The sequence below is a fragment of the Carcharodon carcharias genome, chromosome 8 (genome assembly GCF_017639515.1).
Source record: "Carcharodon carcharias isolate sCarCar2 chromosome 8, sCarCar2.pri, whole genome shotgun sequence".
NCBI lineage: Eukaryota > Metazoa > Chordata > Chondrichthyes > Lamniformes > Lamnidae > Carcharodon > Carcharodon carcharias.
This window is the reverse complement of record NC_054474.1, coordinates 50,782,863-50,810,750: the sequence shown is the minus strand read 5'-3', so window position 1 is coordinate 50,810,750 and position 27,888 is coordinate 50,782,863. Positions and strand designations below refer to the sequence as shown.

Sequence of the window (27,888 nt, the reverse complement as noted above, 5' to 3'; positions counted from 1 at the left end):
ATTTTGTTTTTACTAAACAAGTTGCAAATTTTCTGTGGCACACACATGATTTCACTCTTGTTCTTTTAGTGAAATCCCCCAGTCAGTGGTCTTCATGTCTAGTGTTGCAATTATATTTTATTTTATAGAGTAGCCATTTGCATGACTTAAAAGTACAAGAACAACTATTCTGTAACAATGCTTGATCATTTAAGTATGTGCACCTCAACAGATGTATACATAGAAGCTATTTAAATTCACTCTTAGACTTGGTCGCAGGCCCAGAAAAACACGATCTTTCCGAATCAATTGGCTAAGGATTTAGCTAGGGCACAGAAATTCTGAAGCATGCACTATTCTACCTGTTTCAGTTGCTAATTTCAACCAGTTACAGTCAAAATATCAATCTGGATTCAAAACAAGGAGGATCGCTTTCTGGCTTGTACATTTATTATTGAATACACAGAACAAGGATAGAATGCCAACAAAATTAGCCTCAGTTCATCTTGAGTATAGATGTGTGTGATTTAGAAGTGCTTATAAGGTAAAAATATTGGGAAGCGGTGTGGGGTGGTGGACAGTGGATTTAATATTGTGCCTGGTTGTTGGAGCGTAAATGCCCTTTTAAAAAAAAATCATAGACTGTGTAGGTGCTTAAATATAATCTCTAATAGTGATGCACAGAAAATTAGACTGTCGTTTGACTGTGTGGTACTGTCAGATTTTGTAGGATGTGTCAGAAAGTCACTGTTTCTTCATTTCCCCCCTTCTAATATCTCTGAACAACGTTTTATGATTTTCAGAAGAAAGTGGGTAGAGTCATAGCGTATAATTCTATAATAAAAGATAATTTAAATGATTCACTATGAACCAAAAGCTGTAATTGTAAATTGACAGAATTCAGGAATAGAGCCCCTAAAACTGAAGTAAAGTTCTGGAATCCCACATAAGAAAAACTGTTTTACTTGGTCCCTGCAAAACAGTTGCCCTGGTCATAATCTTGATGAATTTCTGCTTTTCTATATGCACTGCACACATGTCTTGTGCCAGGCAATGTTGCTTAGATCCAGACAGTGAAATTCTATGATTGCACTATTTTTATATTCAGGTGAATCTAGCTGATGTTTTCATTGTTATGATCCTGGGATATGGCACATGAAAATCGGCAAGGTAAACTGGTCATGATGAATTAACCTGATGTCCCAGGAACCCACATAAGAGAGCTGAGACATTTGGAATCACCTGCTGCTGCCAGAGTGGACATCAGTTTATGGCAATTCAACCATTATCCAGCTTCTGTAAATTACTACCAGTTGATACTCATTGAGAATTAGCGTGCCAATTCCCTAATCCAGGATTAGACAGAGGCAGCAGCTGGTTGTTTTAGGATTGTTATTACCGCACCATTTGCGGGATTGTTATTCACCATTTGCCTTTATGAAGCATGCGGTTATTTTAATTTATCAAGGCTGTAACCACAGTTCACTGTGTCATTAATAATTTTAATTTGGCAATGCCTCTTATTTCCTCCCTTTGTTCATGTGCCATTCTCTGTCTGATTTTGTTGTTCTCTTTGCTGAATATTTATATTCAATATAATTTTAAAAAATTAACTGAAGCTTTAAACTGGTTAACCATCTATTTAAATATTCTACCGGGTGATAAAAGGTAAGAATATTTTATGGAATACATGTTCAAAACATGCAGAAAACCCATGGCATCAGTAGTTAGACCAAAAGTGAACGTTTGAAGATCAGGTGTCTTGTTTCAGTTTTTGAAGCCACACTTGTCAGTTATATTTGTTTTATTTTACAGTTCAGCAACAATTAGAGTTCCAAAAATAAACTTCTATGGTGTATGTGTTTCTATAAATCCTGATGACCTGCAAGAATAAGTTATTTAAATTTGTTTTCGGGTTTAGCCGAAGCTTAGCAGAAGCATGCTCAGATGGAGATGTAAATGCAGTCCGAAAACTGCTAGATGAAGGACGAAGTGTAAATGAGCATACAGAAGAGGGTGAAAGTCTCCTTTGCTTGGCATGCTCTGCTGGCTACTATGAACTTGCACAAGTAAGTATTGAATAATCCATTTTGTTTTATAATAAACATACCAATTTTCAACTTCCTGCTCCACAATACTGCATTCGATCTGTTTTAAGATTTTCGTTTACCCATCTTCCTGTAGTATTTTGAATTGAATGATATAAAAATGAATTGTTTGGCCATGTAACTATGCGGAGGACATGTGGGCCTAATAATATTTCACTTGGGTTTGCATACAGTCTTTGTGTTTCTGTATATTGTGATAAACCATTATCAGTTTATATTAAGATGGCATTCTTATCTTATGACTGTCGTACTATTTGTGTACAGTATATAGTTGCTCAAGTCTTTTCTTATAAAGGCTAAACCTGTTTGAAAAGTCCTCACGTAAGTATTTCTTAAGATTTGCTCATCAAACTTTGCATGGTTTAGCATTAACATGAACCAGCTGCTTTTGTTGGAACTTGAAGAAATTCCAGTGATCAGTTGGTCACTGAAATATAGACAATTTAAATGTGCAAATACACTGGTGTTATACTCTTTTCCTTCTCTCCTTGTTGGGTGGGGAAGATGGGGTCGATGTGGAGTTGACAAAGGAGGTGGTTGAACCATGTTCAGTGCAGTTGTTGAATAATCTTTATCAGGGTCCTTGAGCAAGAATTATCACCACACTACATTATATTTCAAATCTACCTTATTTTCCATTGTACTTAAAACAGTTTTCCTCAGAATGGTGTTGATTTAGGTTTACGGAGACAGGAGATGAATTTGTGACCTGACCTTCCCTGTTGGCCTATTTTTATAACCGTTTCAATTATAAGACCTCTGGATTGAAACACAGGCAGAAAAGTAAAAATAAAACTTATAGCTGTAAGGTTATGTTGAGACTCAGTAAATTAAATGAGCAGCTGCCCTAGTGCAAACTTGCATAATGAGCCAATGTTTTGCCATTGTGGACACCATATGTTATTAGTTACCCTTAAGTTAGCTGTGGGAATAGCAACTATCAATTAATTTTGGTAAATCCTCAACGAAAACCAGTATCCATTGCTGCAACTTGTGCTCACTTTTAACAGACACAAGATACAGCTAATTCAAAGATTCCAATATATTATGCTGAAAAAAATTCCATGAATTTGGGGGCGATTGCAGAAGAAAACCTTTTCAATCCAGAAGGTACTTGGGTGACCAAGGATACGGATGAGAGTGTTTACTTGAAGGGTTAGGTTGAAGCAGGAGAGGAACATAGATAAATCAGCTGATTAAAGTGCAGGCTAAAATCACCAAGGATGAGGAGTTCCTCGGTTTGTAGACCAAGTAAAGACAGAAGGAAGGAAATGTTGACATAGAGATAGTGAGGTGGAAATGTGGAAAATGAGGGTGTGGAATGATGTTGAAAATTATTAGGGCTTGGATGTCTGTGCACATAACAAGATTGAAGATATGGTCGGGGATGTTGAGAATAAATTTTGTAGGCTGTTAGATGTGTAGACAGAAGAGAGGTTGGACTCATTGCAATCAGAGGGCTTATGGAAAGGCTGTGTAAGAGATGGAAACCTTTTACTTACGCTGATTAGCCAGATCAGGTGTGATATTCTATTTAGAGAAAGATTTTCTTATACATGGAGAGAATTTCATTACTCCTCCAAAAGTCTGGAAATTGGACTTGCAGCATATAGTATAAATCTAGATACCTATGCACTAAATTTAGTGGCCAGTGACAAATCATCTGCAGGAAGGGGTTCAAGTTTAGGGTTTGCCTGTTCTTTCCCCAGTGACATGTCTGTGATCAAGAGGCATTGATACCCTTGTTTAAGTGCCTAGTTACAAATTGAAGCTTTAGTTGTGTTGCTGAATAGTAAATCTACCCTTTTGAGCTCTGTTAATTTAACAAGTTTTATTATTCAGGTTTTGCTAGCTGTGCATGCTAATGTTGAAGATCGTGGCATCAAGGGAGACATTACTCCATTGATGGCAGCTGCCAGTGGAGGCTACGTAGATATAGTAAAACTGCTGCTGGCCCATGATGCCGATGTAAATGCTCAGTCTTCAACAGGTAAGTGGTGAAGATGCTTAGCTATCTAATTTTGGTTTCTGTAAAGTGAGATGACACTTTACATTTTTAAAACTTTTTAAATTTTGTTTTAGGAAACACAGCACTCACTTATGCCTGTGCTGGTGGGTTTGTTGATGTTGTAAAAGTACTTCTGAAAGCAGGAGCCAATATTGAGGATCACAATGAAAATGGTCATACACCTCTGATGGAAGCGGCAAGTGCTGGCCATGTGGAGGTTGCACGGGTGCTTTTAGAATATGGAGCTGGAATCAATACTCACTCAAATGAGTTCAAGGAAAGTGCACTTACACTGGCATGTTACAAAGGTATGATGTTGATATATCATAAGCTATGTCATGTGACAAAACATGTACTTTGAAAGTTGAAAACATTGAATTTAGTTCATGTATTTTCTAAAAATAAACAAAGCAATTGGTGCTTAAATGAATGAAGTTGTTGGCTTTCATGAGAAGGTTTAGTTGAGCCATCTTTCATCATATCAAGGTCAAGAGAAATTAAATAGTAACTTGATAACCTAGTGTGTGTTCAGGGCAATTGGAATAAGGCTGATTTTTTTATCTCAAAATTTGAAACTGAGTATTTAAAAAACAGCTCTAATACAGTTCCAATGTAGGACTTCTTTGAAACATTGTGCAGTTTACCTATTTTAGCTGTGTTTTTAACGCTACAGTATGAAGGTTTTCAAAACCTCTTCAAAGCACAGCTCCATTTTCTTTGAGGCACATTGATGTATTGTGCAATCGTTATCTTTTCTGCCCCCCCCCCCTTTAAAGAAAACTAAAAATAAAGCATTTGAAAACCATGAGAGCATTGAAATACAAGTCTTGTGTAAGGAGCTTTCACAGCAAAAATAAAACTTGGACCTCTTTCCAAGATTTGCCCCTTTCTAAAATTTTTTGTTTTATGATCTGATACATGAACAGTGCTTCCTTTTATTTGGTTTAAAGATTAAAAAGGAGCATTATGGCCCTTGAACCTGCTCTGCCATTCAATTAGATCATGGCTGATCTTCCACCTCAACTCCACCTACCCATTCCACATCTCTTGATTTCCTGAGTCCAAAAATCTGTTGATTTCAGTCTTGACTATACTCAACAACTGAGCAAAACACAGATCTCTGGGATGTAGACTTCGAAAGAATTCCAAGAATTGAACAATACAGCACTTTATAATCACAATTATGCCCAGAAAAATTGCAGACCTCATTCCATCTGAAAAATTGAAAATTAAGCAGAACTTAATATGTAAAAGAAACTGGTTTTAAATACATTTACAAGGCTATATATGTCAGAATATTTTTCTATTATTAATCCTAACTGACCTATGTATTATATAGGACATTTGGAAATGGTGCGGTTTCTTCTTGAAGCTGGTGCTGATCAGGAGCACAAAACAGATGAAATGCATACAGCTTTAATGGAAGCATGTATGGTAAGTGTTTTTTGTGCATCTCCCCTTTCCTATCCCTCCCAAAATTGCTGCACCAGTTCCTTTTAGGTCTCAGCTTAGTTTTGCTTAGTGCACTAAATGCAATGTTAACTTTTTTTGAACAAGATATTAGCCCACTTAATCGCAAAATTCAGATTGTCAGCTATTTGTTGTCTGAGAAAAACATGTAAGCAAGTCTTTTAAAAATAATTCAAAACACAGGAATGAGTAATGTGTGTAATTGTCAAGACTGCTTCTTTTACACAGTAGCTTGATCCATTTTTTTAATTGCTGTCCATGAATATTTCGGCATAAACCAGAAGATTTTTAAGTTAAACATGAGCTTTCTTTCCTGTATACAATGGGTTTGATAAGTGTTTCACTGCTGTATTAACCTTGAATACAAAGTAAATTGTGTCCTTTATTTGACTGTTGAGAATCAAAACTGGATTTCCATTTTATTTATGCTTTATATTAGAAAGGAATGTGCTAGGTATTCTAACATATTAAGATGCTGATAATTGTCTTTATTGAATAGGACGGCCATGTTGAAGTAGCTCGGCTCCTTTTAGACAGTGGTGCACAAGTAAACATGCCAGCTGATTCTTTTGAGTCTCCATTGACTCTTGCTGCTTGTGGTGGTCACGTGGAGTTAGCAGCTCTCCTCATAGAAAGAGGAGCAAACCTAGAAGAAGTAAATGATGAAGGCTATACACCATTAATGGAAGCTTCACGAGAAGGTCATGAGGAAATGGTAGCTTTGCTGCTTGCTCAGGGTATGATATGTCCCTTGTATTCAATTTTACATAGAACAAGGAGTTATTGACATGGCATTGGAACTGTTGACTGCTTACGACTATATTGTATGAATATAGTGTCTAGGTTTAACAGTTTAATTATTTTGATCTTAGATTTAGGATTATCTTTGGATTGTTTGACAGAGTACTACAGTTGAATAAATTAGGCTTCTGGTGTTCTTTTAGATTCAAAGAGACACAGGCTTACCTATTCTCCATCAACATCCCACCATTCTTCTCTTCTCGGAAGATAGAAAATTACAATCAGCAATGGCTGCTGCGCTATTGTAGAAACAGAGTGGCCACAAGGTCCTACATTGCAGCTTATGGCTGACTATGAGGTGTCTCTTGTCTGTTTATCTTGATGGCTTCAGAGAGATGACTCAGTTGAAACAAGATCAGCTGAGACTATTTTAAATGAGAAATTTTCATCATCTGGCTCAAAATCAAGAGCTGCTAATAAAATTGAACATCTTCAGACAATTCACAAAACAATTATATTTGAATTCAATGGCTTTACCTTTCCCTCCATATCTGGTTTAGTGTTTATTCTGGTTCCCTTGTATAATAAGCTTAATAATTTTCTGTGAATGAAGATGGTTTTTAACTATATCGATACTGTTGTGGAAAGTAAGAAACATCTGACTTAGTCCCATGTGTGGCATGGCAAGAAAGAATATTGCTCTATTGAAATAAACAAAAATGTTTTGTATTTGTCTTGTCTTTTGTTTTCCCCACCGAGTTATTCTCTGAAATGGTCACCAGCTACAGCCACACTTCAAGTGGGTTGATACCAATGATAAAACATTGCAATGGAATCCCTTGGGCCATGTCAACAACTTGGTTGTACAGCTAATTTTTATTTCGTGTTGTGCAATTTTAATGTATAGTGTATTGAGCTCCATAATAAAGTCGCCAAACAAAAGCTATTACCATACCAGTAATACATAACTCAAATCGTTGGAACTTAGTTGAGCAAACTCTTAATTATAAATTGCTGCCTGGACTTCTTGTAGGAGCCAATATAAATGCACAGACAGAAGAAACCCAAGAGACGGCCCTGACTCTAGCTTGCTGTGGAGGCTTCTTGGAAGTTGCAGATTTTTTAATAAAGGCAGGAGCTGACATTGAATTGGGTTGCTCTACACCATTGATGGAGGCTGCGCAAGAAGGTCATCTTGAATTGGTCAAATATTTACTTGCAGCAGGTGTGTTCCTGATTTTATAGTGGTTATTTGCCCAGTGTCTTAATAACTCAAATAAGGTTTTACTGTTTCACTTTGCAATCCAGAAGAATTGTATAGCAGCTTAGAAGTGTGAAAGTATTATGTCGATGCAGCATTCAACCTTGTAATGTCATAAGCAGTATGATGCGCATCCTTGTCTCTCCACATAAGTTGCACATAGTAAGTTGCACAATACATCCTGATATTATGGAGTAATGTTATTTGCTAAATCAAATAACAGTTTTAAAAAAATTCAATTCCGTTTCAATATGTGAATAATCTCAAGATACGAGATCCTTTTAGTCTCTTCACCTGTGCTGTAAGCAATCCACAAAAGAACGTAGTGCATGGATAAACACTTAAACTGATTGCCATTAATGCAGAAAAAGTATAAGCATGCTTTTTAGTTTTTCCTGCTTTTTTCTTTTTATTTTTTTGTGATTACTTTGGCAATCTTTTTGGTTTTGGATTTGTTTTCCTTTTGTCAAAAAAGTAAGAGTTGGAACATATTTTAACTTTACAGTTCTGATGAGATAAATATAATGTTTAATCCAAACACATACAGACTTTAATGTGGGCACTGATTTTGGTAATTGTAAGTGTTTGGTTCACAGATGAACAAAAATTCCTTGAAGTAAATTAATTATCTTTTCATTGCTTTGGAAGAAGCTCAATTGCCTCAGTCACTAAAAAATGAGTGCATTTAACACGTTGAAAGAATGCATTTTAGTTATTGTTGATGATAACCAACTCTGAAAATTTATTAGAGGGAAAATGGATGGAGAACCATCAATTTCAAGTGTAAGGCCTTGAGTGTAGCATTTGAAGATCTGTCAGATGTCAAATCTCATTTGTGGAACCAAAGCCTTGCATTGGTGATAGAAATTGCATCCTACGTTTATAAATGTTTCACTTAATTACTGCTAAAATTATTTTCTACATTATAGTAATTTTCCATTAAAAGCGTGTTACATTTCTAAATGAAGTGATAAATGTGTTTACTGGATAGCGTTACCAAATGTTTTTATGCATACAAAATGTGTTTAGCATTGCTTTTATGTTATATTCGAGATGCTAAAGAATTCTTGTCTTTATTAGGAGCAAATGTGCATGCCACTACAGCTACAGGAGATACAGCTTTAACATATGCCTGTGAAAATGGGCATACTGATGTTGCTGATGTTCTTTTACAAGCAGGAGCTGATTTGGTAAGAATTTCTACATTCTGTGACAATGTAGTACACCAATAGGGATATGCCAGTGTGATAGTTTGGTTGACTACAATTGAATATATGAATTTAAATCTTAGCAAAGATTTTAAATATATTTCAAATAAAATATTTTTATTACCAGGTTAAATTACAAATGTAATAGGATCTACATAGTAGTGTGCAAGATTTTTAATGGTGGAATTTTGAAGTTTACCTTTTGAAATAGCGTGTAGCCTAAAATTAGAATTCTAGTTTTTGAATCTTTTTCATTAGATTCCAAAACCACTTTCATGAGGTTTCTTCCTCTCTTTAGGAACATGAATCTGAAGGTGGGAGGACACCTTTGATGAAAGCTGCAAGAGCTGGTCATTTGTGCACAGTACAGTTCCTCATCAGTAAAGGTAAGCCTTCATGTTTATCCTGCAGGATGTTCTGAACTTTTCCTCTTGGGGAAAGGCTAATTTTACTAAGATGAGATACGATTTGGCCCAAATGGACTGGGAGCAGCTACTTGCAGATAAAACTGTCAGCAGTGGGAGGCATTCAAGGAGGAAATAGTGAAAGTACAGGGCAAATATGTTCCTGTAAAGACAATGGCGGGGGGACCAAGTCTGGAGCAACCTGGATGTCAAGGGACGTAAAGGTTAGGATTAAGAAAAAAAGAGAAGCTTACGGCAGCTACCGAGGGCTCAATACGGCAGAGTCTCTAGAGGGGTTTAAAAAGTACAGGGGGGAGCTTAAAAAAGTGATTAGGAAAGCTAAGAGAGTGCATGAGAAAGCACTTGTGGGTAGAATAAAGGAAGACCCAAAGAGTTTTTTTAAATATATAGAGCAAGAGAATAACTAGGGAAAGAGTATGGCCAATTAGGGGCCATTGAGGTAATGTGTGTGTGTGGATCCAGAGGATGTAGGCACAGCCCTCAATGAATACTTGCATCGGTCTTCACAATGGAAAGGGACAAAACAGATATAGACATCAGGGTGGAGGACTGTGAAATTTCCTCTAATATTAACATAAAGAGAGGACTGATTAGCAGGTTTAGCAGCCTTAAAAGTGGATAAATCTGCATCAGATCAGATGAGATGTATCTCAGGCTGTTGAGGGAGGCAAGGGAAGAGATATCAGAGGCCCTGGCAGTAATTTTCAAATCCTCTGGCCACAGGTGAGGTGCCAGAGGACTGGAAGACTGCTAACGTCCCATTATTAAAAAAAGGAGGAAGGGATAGACCAGGAGATTACAGACCAGTCAGTCTAACCTCGGTGGTGGGGAAGTTACTAGAAATAATTCTGAGGGGCTGAATATATCTGCACTTGGAGAGACACAGATTAATCAGGCATAGTCAGCATGGATTTGTTAAGGGAAGGTAATGTTTGACAAATTTGATCACATTTTTTGAGGAGGTAACCAGGAGTGTTGATGAGGGTAATGCATTTGATGTGGCCGACATGGACTTTAGCAAGGCTTTTGATAAAGTCCCTCATGGCAGACTGGTCAAGAAAGTAAGAGCCCATGGGATCAAAGGCAAAGTGGCAGGAAGCTGAGGGTGATGGTAGAGGGATGTTTTTGTGACTAAGTCTGTTTCCAGTGTAGTTCTGCAGGGCTCGGTGCTGGGGTCCTTACTGTTTGTGGTGTGCATAAATGATTTGAGCTGAAATATATGATCAAGAAGTTCGCGGATGAAACTAAAATTGGTAGGGTGGTAATCAGTGAGGAGGATAGCCGTAAACTGCAGGAGGATATCAATGGACTGGTCAGGTGGGCAGAGCAGTGGCAAATAGAATTCAACCCAGAAAAACGTGAAGTAATGCACTTGGGCAGGACTAACAAGGCTAGGGATTACACTATGAATGAATGGTAGGACCTTGGAAAGTACTGATGATTAGAGGGACCTTGGTATGCATATCCACAGAACCCTGAAGGTAGCAGGGCAGATAGATAAGGCGCTTAAGAAGGCATATGGGATACTTGCCTTTATTAGCTGAGGTGTAGGATACAAGAGCAGAGAAGTTATGCTGGAACTGTATAAAATGCTGATTAGGCCACAACTAGAGTATTGCATGCAGTTCTGGTCACCACATTATAGGAAGGATGTGAGTGTGCTGGAGAGGGTGCAGAGGAGATTTATCAGGACGCTGCCTGAGCTGGAGGGTCTGAACTATGAGGAAAGATTGGATAGGCTGGGGTTGATTTCCTTGGAGAAGTGAAGGTTGAAAGGAGACCTGATAGAGGTATATAAGATCGAGGGGCATAGATAGGGCGGATAGGAAAGCTCTTTTTCCACTAGTAGAGGGGCCAGTAACCAGGGGACATAACTTAAGGTAAGAGGTAGAAGGCTAAGTGGGTAGTTGAAGAGAAATGTTTTCACCAAGAGGGTGGTGGGAATATGGAACTCACTGCCTGAAAGGGTGGTTGAGTCAGAAACACTCATAACGTTTAACAAGTATTTAGATATTCACTAAATTAAACAGCTCACTGGAGGAGGAGCCTTCACAAATATCCTCATCCTCAATGATGGAGGAGCCCAGCATATCAGTGCAAAAGATAAGGCTGAAGCATTTGCTACAATCTTCAACCAGAGGTGCGAGTGGATGATCCATCTCAGCCTCCTCCGGAGGTCCCCAGCATCACAGATGCCAGTCTTCAGCCAATTTGATTCACTCCACGTGATATTAAGAAATGGCTGAAGGCACTGGACACTGCAAAGGCTATGGCCCCTGATAATATTCTGGCGATAGTACTGAAGACTTGGTGTCCAGAACTTGCTGCATTCCTAGCCAAGCTGTTCCAGTACAGCTACAACACTGGCATCTACCTGACTATGTGGAAAATTGCCCAGGTATGTCCTGTACTCAAAAAGCAGGACAAATCCAACCCGGTCAGTTACTGCCCCATCAGTCTACTCTTGATCATCAGTAAAGTAATGGAAGGGGTCATCAACAGTGCTGTCAATTGCTTAGCAATAACTTGTTCACTGACAGTTTGGGTTCTGCCAGGGCCACCAGACTCCTGACCTCATTACAGCCTTGGTTCAAACATGGACAAAAGAGCTGAACTCCCGAGATGTGGTGAGAGTGACTGCCCTTGACATCAAGGCTGCATTTGACCGAGTGTGGCATCAAGGAGCCCGAATGAAACTGGAATCAATGGGAGTTGGGGAAAACTCTCCAGTGGTTGGAGTCATACCTAGCACAAAGGAAGTTTGTTGTGGTTGTTAGAGGTCAGTCATTTCAGCTCCAGGACATCACCACAGGAGTTCCTCAGGATACTGTCCTTGGCCCAACCTTCTTCACCTGCTTCATCAATGATCTTCCTTGCATCATAAAGATCTGAAGTGGGAATGTTCGCTGATGATTGCACAATGTTCACTATTTGCAACGACTGGGATACTGAAGCAGTCCATGTCCAAATGCAGCAAGGCCTGGACAATATCCAGGCTTGGGCTAACAAGTGGCAAGCAGCATTCTTGCCACACAAGTGTCAGGCAATCACCACCCCCAACAAGAGAGAATCCAACTATCGCCTCTTGATGTTCAATGTCATTACCATCACTGAATCCATCACTATCAGCATCCTGGGAAGGGGGTTACCACTGACCAGAAATTGAACTGGACTAGCCACATAAATACCGTGTTTAAAAGAGTAGGCCAGAGGCTAGGAATCATGCGACGAGTAGCCCACCTCCTGACTACCCAAAGCCTGTCCACCATCTACAAGGCACAAGTCAGGAGTGTGATGGAATATTCCCCACTTGCCTGGATGAGTGCAGTTCCCACAACACTCAAGAAACTTGATACCATCCAGGTCAAAGCAGTTCGCTTGATTGGCACCACATCCACAAACAATCACTCCCTCCACCGCCGGCGCAAATGTGCGGTGTGTACCGTCTATAAGATGCATTGCAGCAATTCACTAAGGCTCCTTCGACAGCACTTTCCAAACCCACAACCACTATCATCTAGAAGGACAAGGGCAGCAGATCGATGGGAGCACCACCCACGATCCCCTCCAAGTCACTCACCATCCTGACTTGGAAATATTTTGCCATTTCTTCAGTCGCTGGGTCAAAATCCTGGAATTCCCCTCTTAACAGCACTGTGGGTGTACCTATACCACATGGACTGCAGCGATTCCAGAAGGCAGCTCACCATCACCTTCTCAATGGCAACTAGGGGTGGGCAATAAATGCTAGCCCAACCAGCGAAGCCCACATCCCTTGAATTAATTTTTTTTAAATGCACTTGTGTTGCCATAGCCTCTAGGGCTGTGGGCCAAGCACTGGAAAATGGGATTAGTGTAGTCAGATCTGTGTTTACTGGCACGGATACAATGGGCCTGGATGGCAGCCTCCTGTGCTGTGAACGTCTGTAAAATTGTATAAACCTGAAATTTAAACTTTGTAATCTATCATAATATGCAGTTTTTGCCTGTCCTCCTTTTGCCGAGTTGATTTGGTGGACGAAGCCTGGTGCGTGTGAAGGAGTGGTGTGCGCAAGACATATATTGTATTAATTGGGGGGAGGGTTCACAGAGCAGTTAAATTCAGGCATTGTAAAATTCCTCGTTGTTATATTATTTGTTTTAAATAATTTTGTCCGTCTGGCTGGATTATCACTTGGCATCTGATAGGCCTAGGAGGCCTCAAACACGGGCCCCAAGTCACTATTAAAGCCCCTGTAGGCAGTGAAAGCCAGAGCCCACATAATGTGACTCCCCCATCTGATTTTCCCCACTCCGTGCCCCCTTTCCTCACCCGCTCTACTCCACCCCACCACTACCTCCCATGGATGGGGAGACATTTCAACTTCTTGTGAAGAATGTAGGCAGAGAGATCAAAGTAGAGGAGTAGGGTTGAAACTGTGTCTCTCCAAATGCTTTTTGATTTCCCCCACCTCAATGAAAAGAGCCTTTGTTTTCTGAGAGTTTCATAGAGTAGTTGCTGCTTTGAGGCATAGCTACTGTGATGTGGTGCCAATTTAAGCATGTGAGGCATGTGCAGCAGTTGGCGGTGGTGGAGGGGTAGTTGGCATAGGTGGAGATAATGAACAGCAGAAGATAAGTCCAACAGCGAAGTTACCCTGGCTGGAAGGATATGGTGGGTGGGTTGGAAGAGAGTTAGAATAGTATGGGAGGGACAGTTGGCAGGCGGAAAGGCAATGGTTGGTGAAAGAACACTGCAAACAGTAAGGGGAGCCCAACAACAAAGTTGTGGGTGGCAGCTTAGGAGGGATGGCTGGTGGGAGAGGGTTTTAGGTTGGGGGAAGTGGCGGAGGGAAAAAAGCAATGCGAGGTAAGGGGAGCTTTACAAAGTTGCTCTGGCTGAAGAAATGGGGACAAGGGTGGGCAGCATGAAATGGGGTTGGACAGAATGGGAAAGGTTGTATAAGGTAATGGAATGGGGGATAGGATGACATGGGAATGAAAGGTGGGATGAGGATGATATGAGAGGGATGAAAGGAATGGGATTGGTATGGCATACAAATTGGATTTAAAGGCATACTGTTCCAATAAAGATACCAATGACATTGGAAATGTTTTACCGGTTACTCTTTGTACTGTTGTAAAAGAAATTAATGGGCTGAGTGAGATTTCTCCACTGGTGAGGGAAGTACAAGATTGGACATGCCAATTTTTTCTGGATGACCTTTTACATTTTTGATCGCAACTGAGACACTGGAATAGACATGTTTTAGCAATAAAATTACTCAGATGTTAGAAGTAGGCTATTTGTGTAATAACCTCATTTGGTCCAATTTAAAACCCATGTATTAAGCAACAAGCCCATCTATTTGGGCATATATTGTTGCTGGAGCACAGCGTACTGATAAAGCACTGGTAATCTGGGTCTGGGGAATTAAAGATCTTGGATGAATTTTAAATCCAGAATACACTACTGTAAAGGGTTCTTTGGAGCTGGAGGTAGCAAATTGCTGCAGAAGAGACTTTCAATGCAATACATCTTTTTGGAGTCAACTTGATTATGATACTCTGATAACTTCTATCTGAACCATTTTGAATTCTTCAAGACATTTATTCTTATTGATGAACATGTATTGGAAATGAGCAGAATAATGCAGGTTATCTGAAAAGTGGGGCTGCCTGATGAAGATTGCAAAGCAAATGTGCTTCCGCTCCCAGTTCAAGGTAACCAGAACTGGCTGTTCCAAGAGGTTCTGTATGTACCTGTGAAGGTTAAAAGGTAGAATTATTGTCCCAGAAACTGTGCTACGATTCTCACTTGACTTAACTCTGCTTCCCCAGAGGTATGGGATCTTGAAATGTAATACAGCAAGTGAAATCATAAGCAGATTATCTTGGCTTTAGGGAAACCTGTAATCCAACTTTCTTTTAATAGTACTCAAAAAAAGGGGTAGCTTCTGCCTCCTTATTGCTGAGATGGTCAGTATTCAATGTTCTGAGATCCTTTTGATTCCTGACTGAAATTCGTTTTGTTAATGTGGGGTTGCATTTGTCCATCTTCCTGTCCCTTGAATACCAGAAATATTAAGCAGATTTTTTGTAAAGCATCTTTCTTTTTTAAAACAGTGATTTAAATCCGTAAAACATTAAGGAAATCCTATGAGACTCGCAGCTGAAACATAGTGGTCATGAAACACTTTAGGTCCCTGGTTGCTAACACTGCTAGATTTGACAGGCATATTCAATTTGGTTGACATCCTTGAAACAGCTGTTGTAAAGATCATAAAGTGATAATTAGGAGTAGGCCATTCAACCCATTGGGCCTAACCTGCCGTTCAGTAAGATCATGGCTGATCTGATTGTAACCTTAAATTCACTTTCCTGCCTGCCCCCATAATACTTGACTCCCTTGTTGATCAAAAGTCTGTCTAACTCTGTCTTGAATATATTCAATGACCCAATCCTCCACTGCACTCTTGGGAGGAAAATTCCAAAAATTAATGACCGTGAGAGAAGAAATTTCACCACCTCCCCATCTTAAATGGGAGATTCCTTATTTTTAAACCCGGCCCCTAGTTCTAGATTCCTCCAGAAGGGGAAATGTTTCAGTAAGATCACCTCTCATTCTTCTAAATTGAGTGTAGGCCCAACATGCTCAACCCTTCCTCATAAGACAACCTCATCATCCCAGGAATCAGCCTAGCGAACATTCTTTGAACTGTTCCCAATGCAAGTATACCCCTCCTTAAGTAAGGAGACCAACTGTACCCAGTACTCTGATCTCATCAATACCCTGTACAATTGTGGCAAGATTTCCTACTTTCATACTCCACCCCTCTTGCAATAAAGGCCAACATTTCATTTGTCTTCCTAATTATTTGCTGTACCTACGTGCTAACATTTTGTGATTCATATACAAGGGCATCCAGATCCCTCTGTACTGCAGCATTCTGTAGTCTCTCTCCATTTAAAAAAAATTCTGCTTTTCTATTCTTCCTGTCAAAGTGGACAGTCTTTGTCAAATTTTTGCCCACTTACTTAACCTATCTATATCTCTTTGCAGACTCTTTGTATCCTCCTCACAATTTGCTTTCCAACCTATCTTTGGATTGTCAGAAAACGTACCTACAATACAGTCAGTGCCTTCATCCAAGTCATTAATATAGATTGGGAATAGTTGAGGCTCCAGCACTGATCCCTGTGGCATTCCTCTAGTTAAGTTTGCCAAGTTGAAAATGACCCATTTATTGTGACTCCGTTTTCTGTTAGCTAGACAATCCTCTATCCATGCTAATGTATCACCCCCAACACCATGAGACTTACCTTGTGCGGTATCCTTTTATGTGGCATCTTATCAAATGCCTTTTGGAAACCCAAATACACTAAATCTACTGATTTCCCCCACCCCCACCCCTTTTATCCATCCTGCTTGTTACATCTTCAAAAACAGATTGCGCATAGAGTCAAGACACAATTGTTCTACACCAACCAGGTTTTAACTTTGTCTTTTCAGGAGCAAATGTAAACAGGGCTACAGCTAACAACGATCATACAGTGGTCTCATTAGCATGTGCTGGAGGGCACCTTGCTGTTGTTGAACTCCTTTTGGCACATGGGGCAGATCCTACACATCGATTAAAGGTATTTAAAATCTGCTTTACAAGATCCGTTTTTATAAAACCAAACTGTACAGTGATTTGATGTAGAAAAATCCTTTCACAAAATTCCTTTTATGTAAAAGGAGAGTTGTCTTATCTTTGTGTTTCTTAGGATGGTTCCACTATGCTCATAGAAGCTGCTAAAGGGGGGCATACAAATGTGGTTTCGTACTTGTTAGACTATCCAAATAACATCCTGCCTGTACCAGGATCAGATGTGGCTCAGCTTACACCACCTTCACATGACCAGTCTCAGGTGAGTTTACCAATTATTTTCAACTTGCTGCACCTCACTAAAATGTAAACCACTAACTTTTAGTCCGACCAATGTGAAAGCCGGCTATCTGCTTTTTAAGCAGACACTAATAAAAATGCAAAATTGAAGCAAAAAAATTTAGTTCAACATTGTAATCTTGGGGTGTAATTAAGCCATTCTTAGCAAACTTTGATTTTTTTCTGATTATATCTGTTTCTGCACAAGCTTGCATTTCATTTTAACTTGTTTTATGCTCTAAGCTACATTAACCTGCCCCATTTACAAAACTAAGCCCACATAAATCAAAGTTGCACATGATTTGAGAAGTCTCAAATTACAATAGTCACACTTTGAACAAGACTAAAACTTTTGCATCTTGCATGTTGTCAATTGCAGTTTTTAATATTGGCTATAGCCTACATTACTTTTGATTTGGAAAATTTAGAATTTCAGCATTGTAAATTCTGTCGGGGGATTTTGGTATACAGTCCCCCTAATAATTGTGGTTTCCAATAAAGTTGCAACCAGGACTAGTCATGTACCATAACAGAATTTGAATTTATTGTTCAGCTCTTTTAATTTGAACGAGATCTGGACATAAGAGGTGAAAAATTGCTTTGGTCCAACCTTGTAACTGGTATGCATGCTCCTAAGGATTAGAAGACCAGTGCAGAGACAAAATGAGCTTCAGATTTGGCTTCATTGCTTCTGGAGTTTGTTTGAAGTAGCAATTTCTGGTTGTTGGTTTTTAGTGATCTTTGTGGATTGACCTACCTAGGGGAGGTTGAAGCAGTCTCCAAAGGAGGTAGAAATGGAACTAAAAACACTGCCATCTTACAAGGCAAGAGCTATTTCAGGCCTGAAATTTCTTAAACTTTTCTGCGTAAAAGAGGGGTTATGCTGTCTTTTTTCCCCCCAAGGATATTCGCATGCAATTGTTATGCTGAAATATTACTATGTTCAAAATTTCCTGATTGTTAGTATCATTTCCAAGATATGTCTGCTGAAAGCACGTGACTCATTTACAAAGCTCCATGGGAGAAACTAGCTCACTGGAGTCTCCAGCTTTTCATGGATAATGTGCTAGAGTAGATTTGTGCCTAAAAATTTAGGTGTAGCAGGGAACCAAAGTCCAGTGTGATTTAAGCAATGCTCATCTTGGGAATATGCCCAAACTATTTAGCCTTATTTCTACAGTTTCACAGCAATATTTTTTCCTTCTCAATGTGGAGACTTGCAGTTACTAATTAACTAAGCTCTCTGAACTTGAGGTTTTTTGCCTCCCTAACGTCCCAGGGAGCATGCAGGCATGTTGTATTAGGGCCTTTATGGAGGAACTGCACTTCATAAAAAGAAGCCATCTGTGTGAAATTCTGGAGGATGACATCAGGCCACAGTCTTAAGTCCTGCAGGATGTTATCTCTCAAGATGAAGGCCACCAAGATCCTGAGTTTCTATAGCTTGGGAATCTACTCAGCCATGGTGGAAATCTATGAGCTATAAGGGACAGCATTTAGCAGGCAATGATGCCTTTTCCAAGGATCACCATAATTCATCCCCTGGGGCGTGTTTTATGCAAGCAATGAGAGGTTTATACAGTTCTACAGGCTTGCTGGCTTCCCCAGGATGGCACATATAAATTCTATGACTTAAATCAATACAAAGGGCTTTTAGCTTTCTAACATGTAGCTTGCCTTTACCCGCCAAAGGATACCTCATGTCAGTATGTGGAGGGATTCCTTTGAGCCTTGTCATTTGGTGAGGATGGCCTGTTAAATGGTTGTATCCTAGGGGCCAAGGCCGGAGCAGCAGACAGTGTTCTGAGTGACACAGTTGCAACAGAAGAATGTTACTTATGTGCTCTTGGTATCACCAGGCAGCTTTCAGTTACTTGGACAGGTCAAAGCATATTATGTAGTATGCACCAGAGAGAATGGCAAAAACAATTGTGGCCTGCTATGTATAACATAGTTTCCACTTGTGAAAAGGCCTCCGCCTGGGTGTACCGGCAAAAACTATGGAATCAGTAGACTCTATGAGTTGCGAGTTCCGAAGCCATGAAATGATAGATGCTTTAGACAAATGATGTTTTGAGGTGCAGGGTAGTCGGAAGGCAGCTCTCAGTAAAGGTATTCAACGAGGCATTGTCTCCACCATCAGAACAAACCTCCATCATCTTCCTTGCCTTGGACAGCAAAGATTTTCACAAGGTAATGCCCACCTAAGCACACAACAACTCGCCTGCCCTTTACACCCCGCCACTCTCCCAAAAAGGCTGTTCCACTGATCCAACAACTTTCATTGAGTAAAAAAATGTTGAACCAGCCATATGAATGATATTCAAAGTGGGGCTGTTACAATCCCAGCTGATGTTTAATACTGGACAAGTCAGATCCCAGAGTGAAACATAGTTTAAGAGATCCTAACTTTTTTAAGAAACTAGAGTAAAGCTACTGAACAAATTCATGGCAGGCTGTTGATTAACTTTTAATACAAAGAATAAAATATTAAAACATAAAAGGTGAACTATATTACACCAGACAAAAAAGTTGGAACGATCTCAATACAAAAACATGAAGACAATTCAAATTCCTACCATTCCTCTACCCCAGCAATATTTTTACAGACACACAAACCAGTGAGGAGTTACTGCTAGCTTGACACAAAGGCTTCTCGCTTGGGACTGGCACAGTTGTAAATTGTTTTCCTTTGGTGAATTCCTGAACATTCACTTGATGACTCTCTGACCCAACTCATCTCTCTCCTTGAGCTACCCCAGAAACTGCACTCTTAACCTTCACTGTTTCTCAAGTGCAGAGCAAACAAATGAGTTTCCAGTAGCACCTCTGCTAAACTAATCACTTTACTGAGGCCCATAACTGATTATTCAGTTAACCTGCAAGGCTAGTAGGACAGTAGTTTTCTTCTCAGAACTTCAGATCCCTGTCTTCTCCATCTGACACACACACTGAACTCCCTCTCTCAACTCCTGTCTTTTTTTGTCTGTGTTCTTGGATCACTGTCACTAGGCCCCAGTAGAGTTCTCCTGATTTTCTCTTATTTTTCCCCACTGAACTTTCAACCCTTTTTAACCCATCTCTTTAACTTAAAGGGGTTGTAAAACCTCATTAAAAATGTGTATATATACGAACAAACACAAAAGACCTGACCTTTCAGTCTTAAGTCTATCCAGGCACCAAGGTTCATAAACAAAACCTAAATGAAACTGCAACAATTTTTAAAAAATTCACTTTAAAATTATACATCATTCATAACAGGGACTGTGATCCCAAAGAGTAACTGACATTAGGATATTCCAAAGGTGAGGGACTTGAGTTATGTAGAGAAATAGGAGCAGCTAGGATTTTTCTCCTTGGACCAAAGCAGATTAAGAGGAGATATAAGCAGGTTTGATAAGTAAGGCAAAACTGTTTTCAGCTGCAGAAGGTTCAGTAACCAGAGGACACAGATTTAAACTGGCAAAAAATGCAGAGATGATGTGAGGGAAACCATTTTTGTGTAGCGACTTATGACCTGGAAGGCACTGCCAGAGAGCGTGGCACAAAGCGATGGAAGGTGTCATAGCTATTGCTATCAAGTGGCATTTGCACAACAATAACCTGCTTACAGATGCTCAGTTCGAGTTCTGCCAGGGCCATTCGATTCCTGACCTCATGACAGCCTTGGTCCAAACATGGACAAAAGAGCTGAACTCAAGAGATGAGATGAGTGACTACCCTTGACATCAACACAGCATTTGACCGAGTGGCATCAAAGAGCCCTAGCAAAACTGAAGTCACTGGGAATTGGGTTGGGGTTTGGGGGTGGCGGGTTGTGCGGAGCTCACCACTGGTTGGAGTCATAAGGAGCACAAGGGAAGATGGTTGTAATTGTTGGAGGTCAATCATGTCGTGTGAAAGAATTAAAAATAAGCTCATTTAATTGTAATTTTCAAGAGAGAATTGGATAAATACTTGAAAGGGAAAAAAATCAGGGCTATAGGAAAAGAGAGGGTGTGGGACTAATATAGCTCTACCAAAGTATTGTCAGGCTGTGTGACCACCTTCTGTACACCAGCCAGCATTTATATCCCATCCCTAATTGCCCTTGTTCAGAGGGCATTTTTAAGAGCCAGTGTTGTTACATATCAGAGATTGGACACTGAAGGCACCTCGCCACACATGTTTCCTGGTGTGTACTCATACTGCTAATGCCCTTTTAACATCTCTTAAAAGGTGCACCATAACATCGGGGACACATGACTTTGTAGTTCTCAGCTGCCTTCTACTCTGCCTCTGTGGAGGAGAGACCTCATGCTTTCCCCGCCAATAACTTTTCAGCCAGGATATGTCTGGTTTTGCTGGTGGTTAGTTGAGTCAAGTGACATGAATGCTGAAACAGAAGGGCTTCTGGAAGTCAAGACAAATGTATCCTTCGCAACCTCCTGGAACTCCATCTTGCCTGCATTCTGGCACTTTGGATGAGTAGTAATAGAAAAGCAAATGTTAGAAATATTCAAGCAACTGCAACCCCCCCCCAAACCACCCCTGGATGCAGTCTCAATTAAAAAGGGGTGGAAGGTGAGGCTTGTGAAATGGCATGGAGATATCATAGGTACTCACCATCCGGCAGCATGATGCCACTGTCTTCTGCTTTCATCACAGCGGCGTGCCAAAGGTAAAAGACATTGGTGAGAATAAAGGTCAGGAGCAAGGGTGGAAAATAGTCAAGGGACAAATACACTTACAAAACAGAAATACAAAAGGACTTTTTTTTCTTAAAAGCAAAAGGAACACTACTTAAGATGGATCAAGCTGCCTGATCACCCAAAGTAAAACAGTGGAATAGGAGGCAATAATCCATAGTGAAAGGAATCAACTAAATATTGCAGATTATAGCAATTAGAAAAGTAGAGAAGGAAGGTTGGGGGTAGCTGTACTAATTAGAGATAACAATGATAGTAGGAAAAAAGGACACTAAAGGCAACAAAACAAAAAAGGACATCGAGACAGGTTAGAAACCAAGTCCATATGGATTGAAATAAAACAAAGATTCATCATGCCTCTAGGGTGGAGGAAGAAATATTCAGGCAAGTATGTGAAATAAGTAGAGGACATAAAACTTCGAAAGATGATTATTCTAACTGGCAAGGCGAGGAAGCAGTGCAGGTAATGGAGTTTGTACAATGTGTTCAGGACTCTTACCCAGTCTGGGGGGAAAAAAGTCCCTATGAGAGTACTGCTGGATTAAATAATGGGAAGTGAACTGGAAAAGATTGAGAAGGGCATAGAGTCTAGGAGAAATATATCCCATTTAAAGCAAGAACTACCCAGTAATGAAACATCATGGATGAATTAAAAAATGGTAAAATTGAAATTAAACAAAAAGATATACATTAAGTCCTTAGATAACAAGGGAGAGGATGACACCAGGGAATACAAAAAGATTAGGAAAGAAGTTTAAAAAAAATAACTACTAGGAAGGCAGAGAGAAGTGCGATTTTCAAGGAACTTAAAAAGAAATGGTAAAGTATCACATAAATACAGTACATAAATTGCAAAAATCAGGGATAGGGCCTGTTATGACCGAAGCAGTTGGTAAAGTGGAGTTACTTTAAAAATCCCAGAGCGAAACTCTAAACAACTGTCATAACCAATAATTTTAAGTGTTATGTTTGAGATGTGACTCTAAACCCAGGAATCAGATCACTAGTTCTCGAGGTTTTACATTAAACTAAATGAAACATTTTATTAATTTACACATGGCTACAAATTACTACTATCATAACTTCTAACACATTCCCAAAATAATCTCCATTAAGGCAACAGCAACCCATGGACTTAACCAAACACGAGGCAAAGCATTTTCACTGTATGAGGTTCCTTTCACTGTGGAGCCAGTTGGAGGCTTGTAGCTGCCTTTTGATCTTACATTGCCTCTGCCTGCACACCTGAAAACTACTGAAGTTATACCTGCCAGCCCCATTGAATGTTAATTCTCATTGTATCAACAACCTCTTTGAACTTTACTTTTTAACAATGAAACTCCCTTACCAATTTTATTCATAATATAAACATATTACTTGGTAGCTGTTAGGTGTCAAGTTTTTCACCCCACTTCTTGAATGCTCCATTTAAAAAATACAAATGCACGCTATGTCTCTCTCATATCAAAACTAGTACATATCAAAGCACTCAGACTAGCTGATTTTAATCGAATTAAGACATACCTGCAGACTAAACCTCTGTTTTGAAAGAAAAATATTTTCCAAAATATTGTATACATTAATAGCTTCATGATAGGGCCACTGAGGGATACATAAACTCAGTCATGACAGTGAAAAGGCAGAAATATTAAATAATTACACTCAGTACTTAGGGAGACAGACATGGTAGATGCAGTGTTAGTGTTACGGTCTCCGTAGAGACTGATAACTTTTAAAAAGATATTTGAATTCTGGTGACCAACTGTGAGATCTCAACTAGGTTTCAAGTTTGAAGACTTTTACTGTAATAATCAAACTAAAGGCAACATCAACTTAGCACTATTTTTGGAAGCAACTTATACTCTTAAACTGCAGAGAGATTTCCTCACTTAACCTTTAAAATGAACTAAATTCCACCACCACGCTTATACTTTATACTGTCCCTTAAATGGAAACTTTATTCTTCCAGACCTACTCCAAAGCTATTCTCTACTCCTGCTGCCCGTTTCCTTGTCTTTTCTCAGCTGGGTAACTTCTAATCCTAGAACTGACTTTCACTATGAGGGTTACACTGGAGATTCCTTCTCTCAAGCCCAATCGAGGTGAAGCTTCCAGCCTCCTTTAAATCCTAACAAACTCAGTCTCCCTAATTTGACTGCAAGCTCTTCATCCATGTTCTGTGTGGTGAACAATAAGGTCAGCATTTTCTTCGCTACAGGTACAGAATTGGCTGCCTCTATTTTCTTGCTCTCCGATTCATGCAGACTGATTTGGGTCTTTGAGATTCAGCGATATCTTAAGGAATCCTGCAATCCGATACTACTGTGGTTTGCTCTGAACTCGTCCTCCAAGTCTATCTCTATGGCAACATGAATCATGTGAGCCTTGTATCCAGGTAGAAATGCTATGAGCTATTCTCTCGACCACCCCCACCTCCAAACTCCATTCTGCCTTGGAATTAAGTAGACAGTTTAAAGTATAACTTTATAAAACCTGACATTTCCAGCACCCCCATGTGAGACTTGGAGAATAACCATCTACCCACAATCCCATTATCCTTAGATGTGAACATCTAGCATCTTTTTCACCATCTTGATTTGGGCCCTCTTGTTCCCTTAGCAACCAAGCCAGAGGCAGCTTGTGGGGAAGAACTCAAAGCAGGTCACATGACCCCCTTCATTCTTCCGCTTAAAGTAAAGATCCAATCTCAAAACCTAACAAGCTTACAAACTTTGTATTTGTGACATAAGTGATTAAAGATAACGCGAAGACACTTAAGGTAGAAAGGTGAAGGTAATTCATAAATTAATCAAGCCCCTGAATGGATTCCACTTGCACATATTAGAAGTTAGGATAAAGATAGAAGAGGCAATATTACATTAATAAAAGCCATTATAAAAGAATAATACCTGAAAACTAACAGAGAGCTAGCGTGATTTCTATATTTAAACAGGGCAATAAGTCGAAGGAACTGTAGACCAATTAGCTTAATGTCAGTGGTAGAAAAATGGAATCCTTCCTCAAAGATGTAATAGAAAAACATCCAGAACTGGAAATATAATCCAGAGTAGTTGGCGCACATTTCAAAAGTGAATGTTGTGGTTGATCAACCTGATTGAAATGTTTTGAAGAAGTAACAGAAAAGATAGATAAGGTTATTGTAAACAAAACTTATCTGGATTTGCAAAGGCCCTTTGACTCATGACTGAAATCAGAACAAATGGAGTCAGAACAAGCAGCTGAATGAATAATAAACTAGCTGCAAAACAGCAGTAGAGGTCAATAGCAGTTACTCAGATTGGTGTTCCACAAGGATTAGTGCTGGGACCATTATTGTTCACCATTTCCGTAAATGTTTTGGAATCAGGAATACAATTTCAAAATTTGCAGATGATACAAAATTGCGGATTAATACAGAAAATTCAATAATGTGGACATAGAGAAGATATTTCCACCAGAAATAAGGGCCATAAATATAAGAGAGCCACTAACTAATAAATACAATAGGGAATTCAGAAGAAACATCTTTTTCCAGAAAATGGTTAGAATGTGGAACTCACTAAAATGAGATGCATTGTATATATGCATTTAATGAGAATCTAGATACTCACATGAGTGAGTATAGTGGAATGACGTATTGCTGCAGTTAGATGAAGGATGGAAGCTTATCTGGAGCATGAACTTGATGGGTCAAATGACTTGGTTTGTGATGTAAGCAATATCTAATGCCAACTCAGTTGTTCAATGGCCTTCTCATCATGGGGTGGGGGAATCAATGCCACCCCTCACCCCCAGCCCCTTTAGCCTAATGTCTTAAATTGTGCATCTACTTGTTCTGCAAAGAATAGACAGATTACAGGTGAGGCTTGCAGTTGATCAAGATGGATGTTATTAATGTGGTGATGTGCACGAGGTGAAGGTTCTAACCATTTTCTGGAAAAAGATGTTTCTTGTATGATTAGGGAGCCATATAGATATACACTCTCAGGATTGGGTGATAGATGTAGTGAGTGCAGTCAGAAGTGTCTGTTGAGGTTCTGCTTTGAGAGTTAGTGTGGTAATATCTGGGCTGGACAAAAAAATAAAGGGAACTTACCTTTTTAGCTTTAGCTAGGTTATTAAATTGCTTCCTGTACTTTCCTGTATTCTGGTACAAACAGATTGTTCAGTGCCTCTTACTTCCAGGTTCCAGGACTGGCAGGAAATTTGGGCCATTATTTTGAAATTTGTTGTTTCTTCCCAACCCGCTTATTTAAAAAAAAAAACTGGCCCATTAGTGGATTCACTAAAAGTATTCCAGGTAATGAATTGTGGTCAAATGGGATGATAAATTGGAATTGAAATTAGTGAATTGATACTGAAATTAACCACCAGAGATTATAATGGTTAAATGGAATAGTTTTGATATCTGGTAATTAACAATGGTGAAGCGAAAGCTTAGAATTTCCTGGATGACTAAAGGTATGGATTTAAAATGAAATGATAAATTTCAGGCTCATATAGTTGAGAATCAAGTTGAATGCAGAAAGGAAATGAGAGGCAATGAGAGTAAGAGAGAATAGATTTGGGGTTATCATAAAAGGGAACATCTGAAGTCATAAACATATAAACAATAAGTGGGTACTTAAAGGAAGAGCGGAACCAATTAGAGACCTGAAAGAAGAATGTTGAAGGTGTTGCTGAGATACTAATTGTACACTTTGCATCTCACTTCAGTGGAGGTGAGAATACTGTCAGTATCATGGTGGAGGAGGTGGTAATAGAGAAATTGGATAAAAAAAGAGGTACTTAAAAAGTTGGCATTGCTCCAAGTAACAGAAAAGTCATCTGGTTCGAATGGAATACTCCCTTTTTATCAAGTTTTTGGTGCGATCATGGAGGTTTTGGCCACAATCTTCAAATTCTCTTCGGGTATGAGAGCGGTGTTAAAGGACTGTATGATTGTGAATGTTACATCCCTGTTCAAGAAAGGGTAGAGGGATAAACCCGGCAACCACAGGCCATTCAACCTAATGTCAGTGGTGGGTAACCTTTAGAGATAATAATCCAAAGCTAAATTGATTATCACATGGGAAAATAAACCTAAATGATGGATTTGTTGAAGCCAAATGGTATGAAGGGAGAACTGGCTAAGGTTGATTAGGTAAATAGACTAAAACATTTGGCGATAAATTAACAGTAGAAAGCCTTCAAACAATTCAAAATGTTCAACAAAAATACGTTCCATTGAAAAATAAAAACTCAGCAAGAAAAATCCATCTGTGACTCACTCAGGAAATTAAGGATAGCACTCAAGTAGTTGAGGATAGACCCCACCCCCACCCAACCTCCAACCCACTCCCCAAATCCTATCCACTTATCTTCTCCCTGGCCTGTCAATTTCCCTGGCCTTTTAAACTTTATGCTTTATGGCAGCAAGTGCCGTAAAAAAGCAGTCGTGGCCTCCTTGAATTCGCTGGAGCTACACTTCGCTGGGGCTTGTGAGGAGTCTTTCGATGCAGGCCCCAAGCAGCTCCGGTGATTTGAAGTGTCAACGTAATTTTCAAGACCAGGTAAGTAGGTATTTATTTCTTCTGTATCCTGCAGGCCAGCACTTTCCGGTGCTAGTCGGAAGTTACAACCCAATATGATTAAAACAAGTCAATGTGGTTTTACTTAAAGAGAAATCCTATTTGATAAATGTACTAGTTTTTGAGGATGTAACTAGTAGGGAAGATAAAGGAGAACAAGTAGATGTAGTATACTTGGATTTCCAAAAGACATTCAGTAACATGCCACGCGAAAGGTTATTGGCAAGATAAAAGCTCATGGGTTTGGGGTAATATGTTAGCATGGATTGAGGATTATTGATGGACAAGAAACAAAGAGGAGGCATTTTCAAGTTGGCAGACCCTGACGAGCGGAGTGCCACATGGGTCAGTGAGAGTATCTCTTTGCTCATGATACAAAACCAGGTGGAAAGGTAAGCTGTGGGGAGAACACAGGCTGCAAGAAGTATAGGTTAAGGAATGGGCAACAAGATGGCAGATGAAGTATAATGTAGGGAAGTGTAAGATTAATCACTTTGGCCCTAAAAGAGTAGAAAAACAG

General features: G+C 39.5%; 1 protein-coding gene across 12 annotated transcripts in view; it reads left to right on the top strand.

The window, feature by feature from the left end:
- Positions 1 to 27,888, top strand: part of ankhd1 (ankyrin repeat and KH domain containing 1) — a 200,145-nt gene that overhangs the window by 100,287 nt on the left and 71,970 nt on the right. For all 12 annotated transcript variants that reach the window (XM_041192971.1, XM_041192973.1, XM_041192975.1 and 9 more), the window contains 10 exons: positions 1,901 to 2,048; positions 3,930 to 4,077; positions 4,170 to 4,403; positions 5,435 to 5,529; positions 6,065 to 6,302; positions 7,340 to 7,531; positions 8,648 to 8,757; positions 9,074 to 9,161; positions 16,693 to 16,820; positions 16,950 to 17,093. In XM_041192971.1, the coding sequence (XP_041048905.1) occupies positions 1,901 to 2,048; positions 3,930 to 4,077; positions 4,170 to 4,403; positions 5,435 to 5,529; positions 6,065 to 6,302; positions 7,340 to 7,531; positions 8,648 to 8,757; positions 9,074 to 9,161; positions 16,693 to 16,820; positions 16,950 to 17,093 (1,525 nt within the window). The remainder of the gene's footprint in view (positions 1 to 1,900; positions 2,049 to 3,929; positions 4,078 to 4,169; positions 4,404 to 5,434; positions 5,530 to 6,064; positions 6,303 to 7,339; positions 7,532 to 8,647; positions 8,758 to 9,073; positions 9,162 to 16,692; positions 16,821 to 16,949; positions 17,094 to 27,888) is intronic.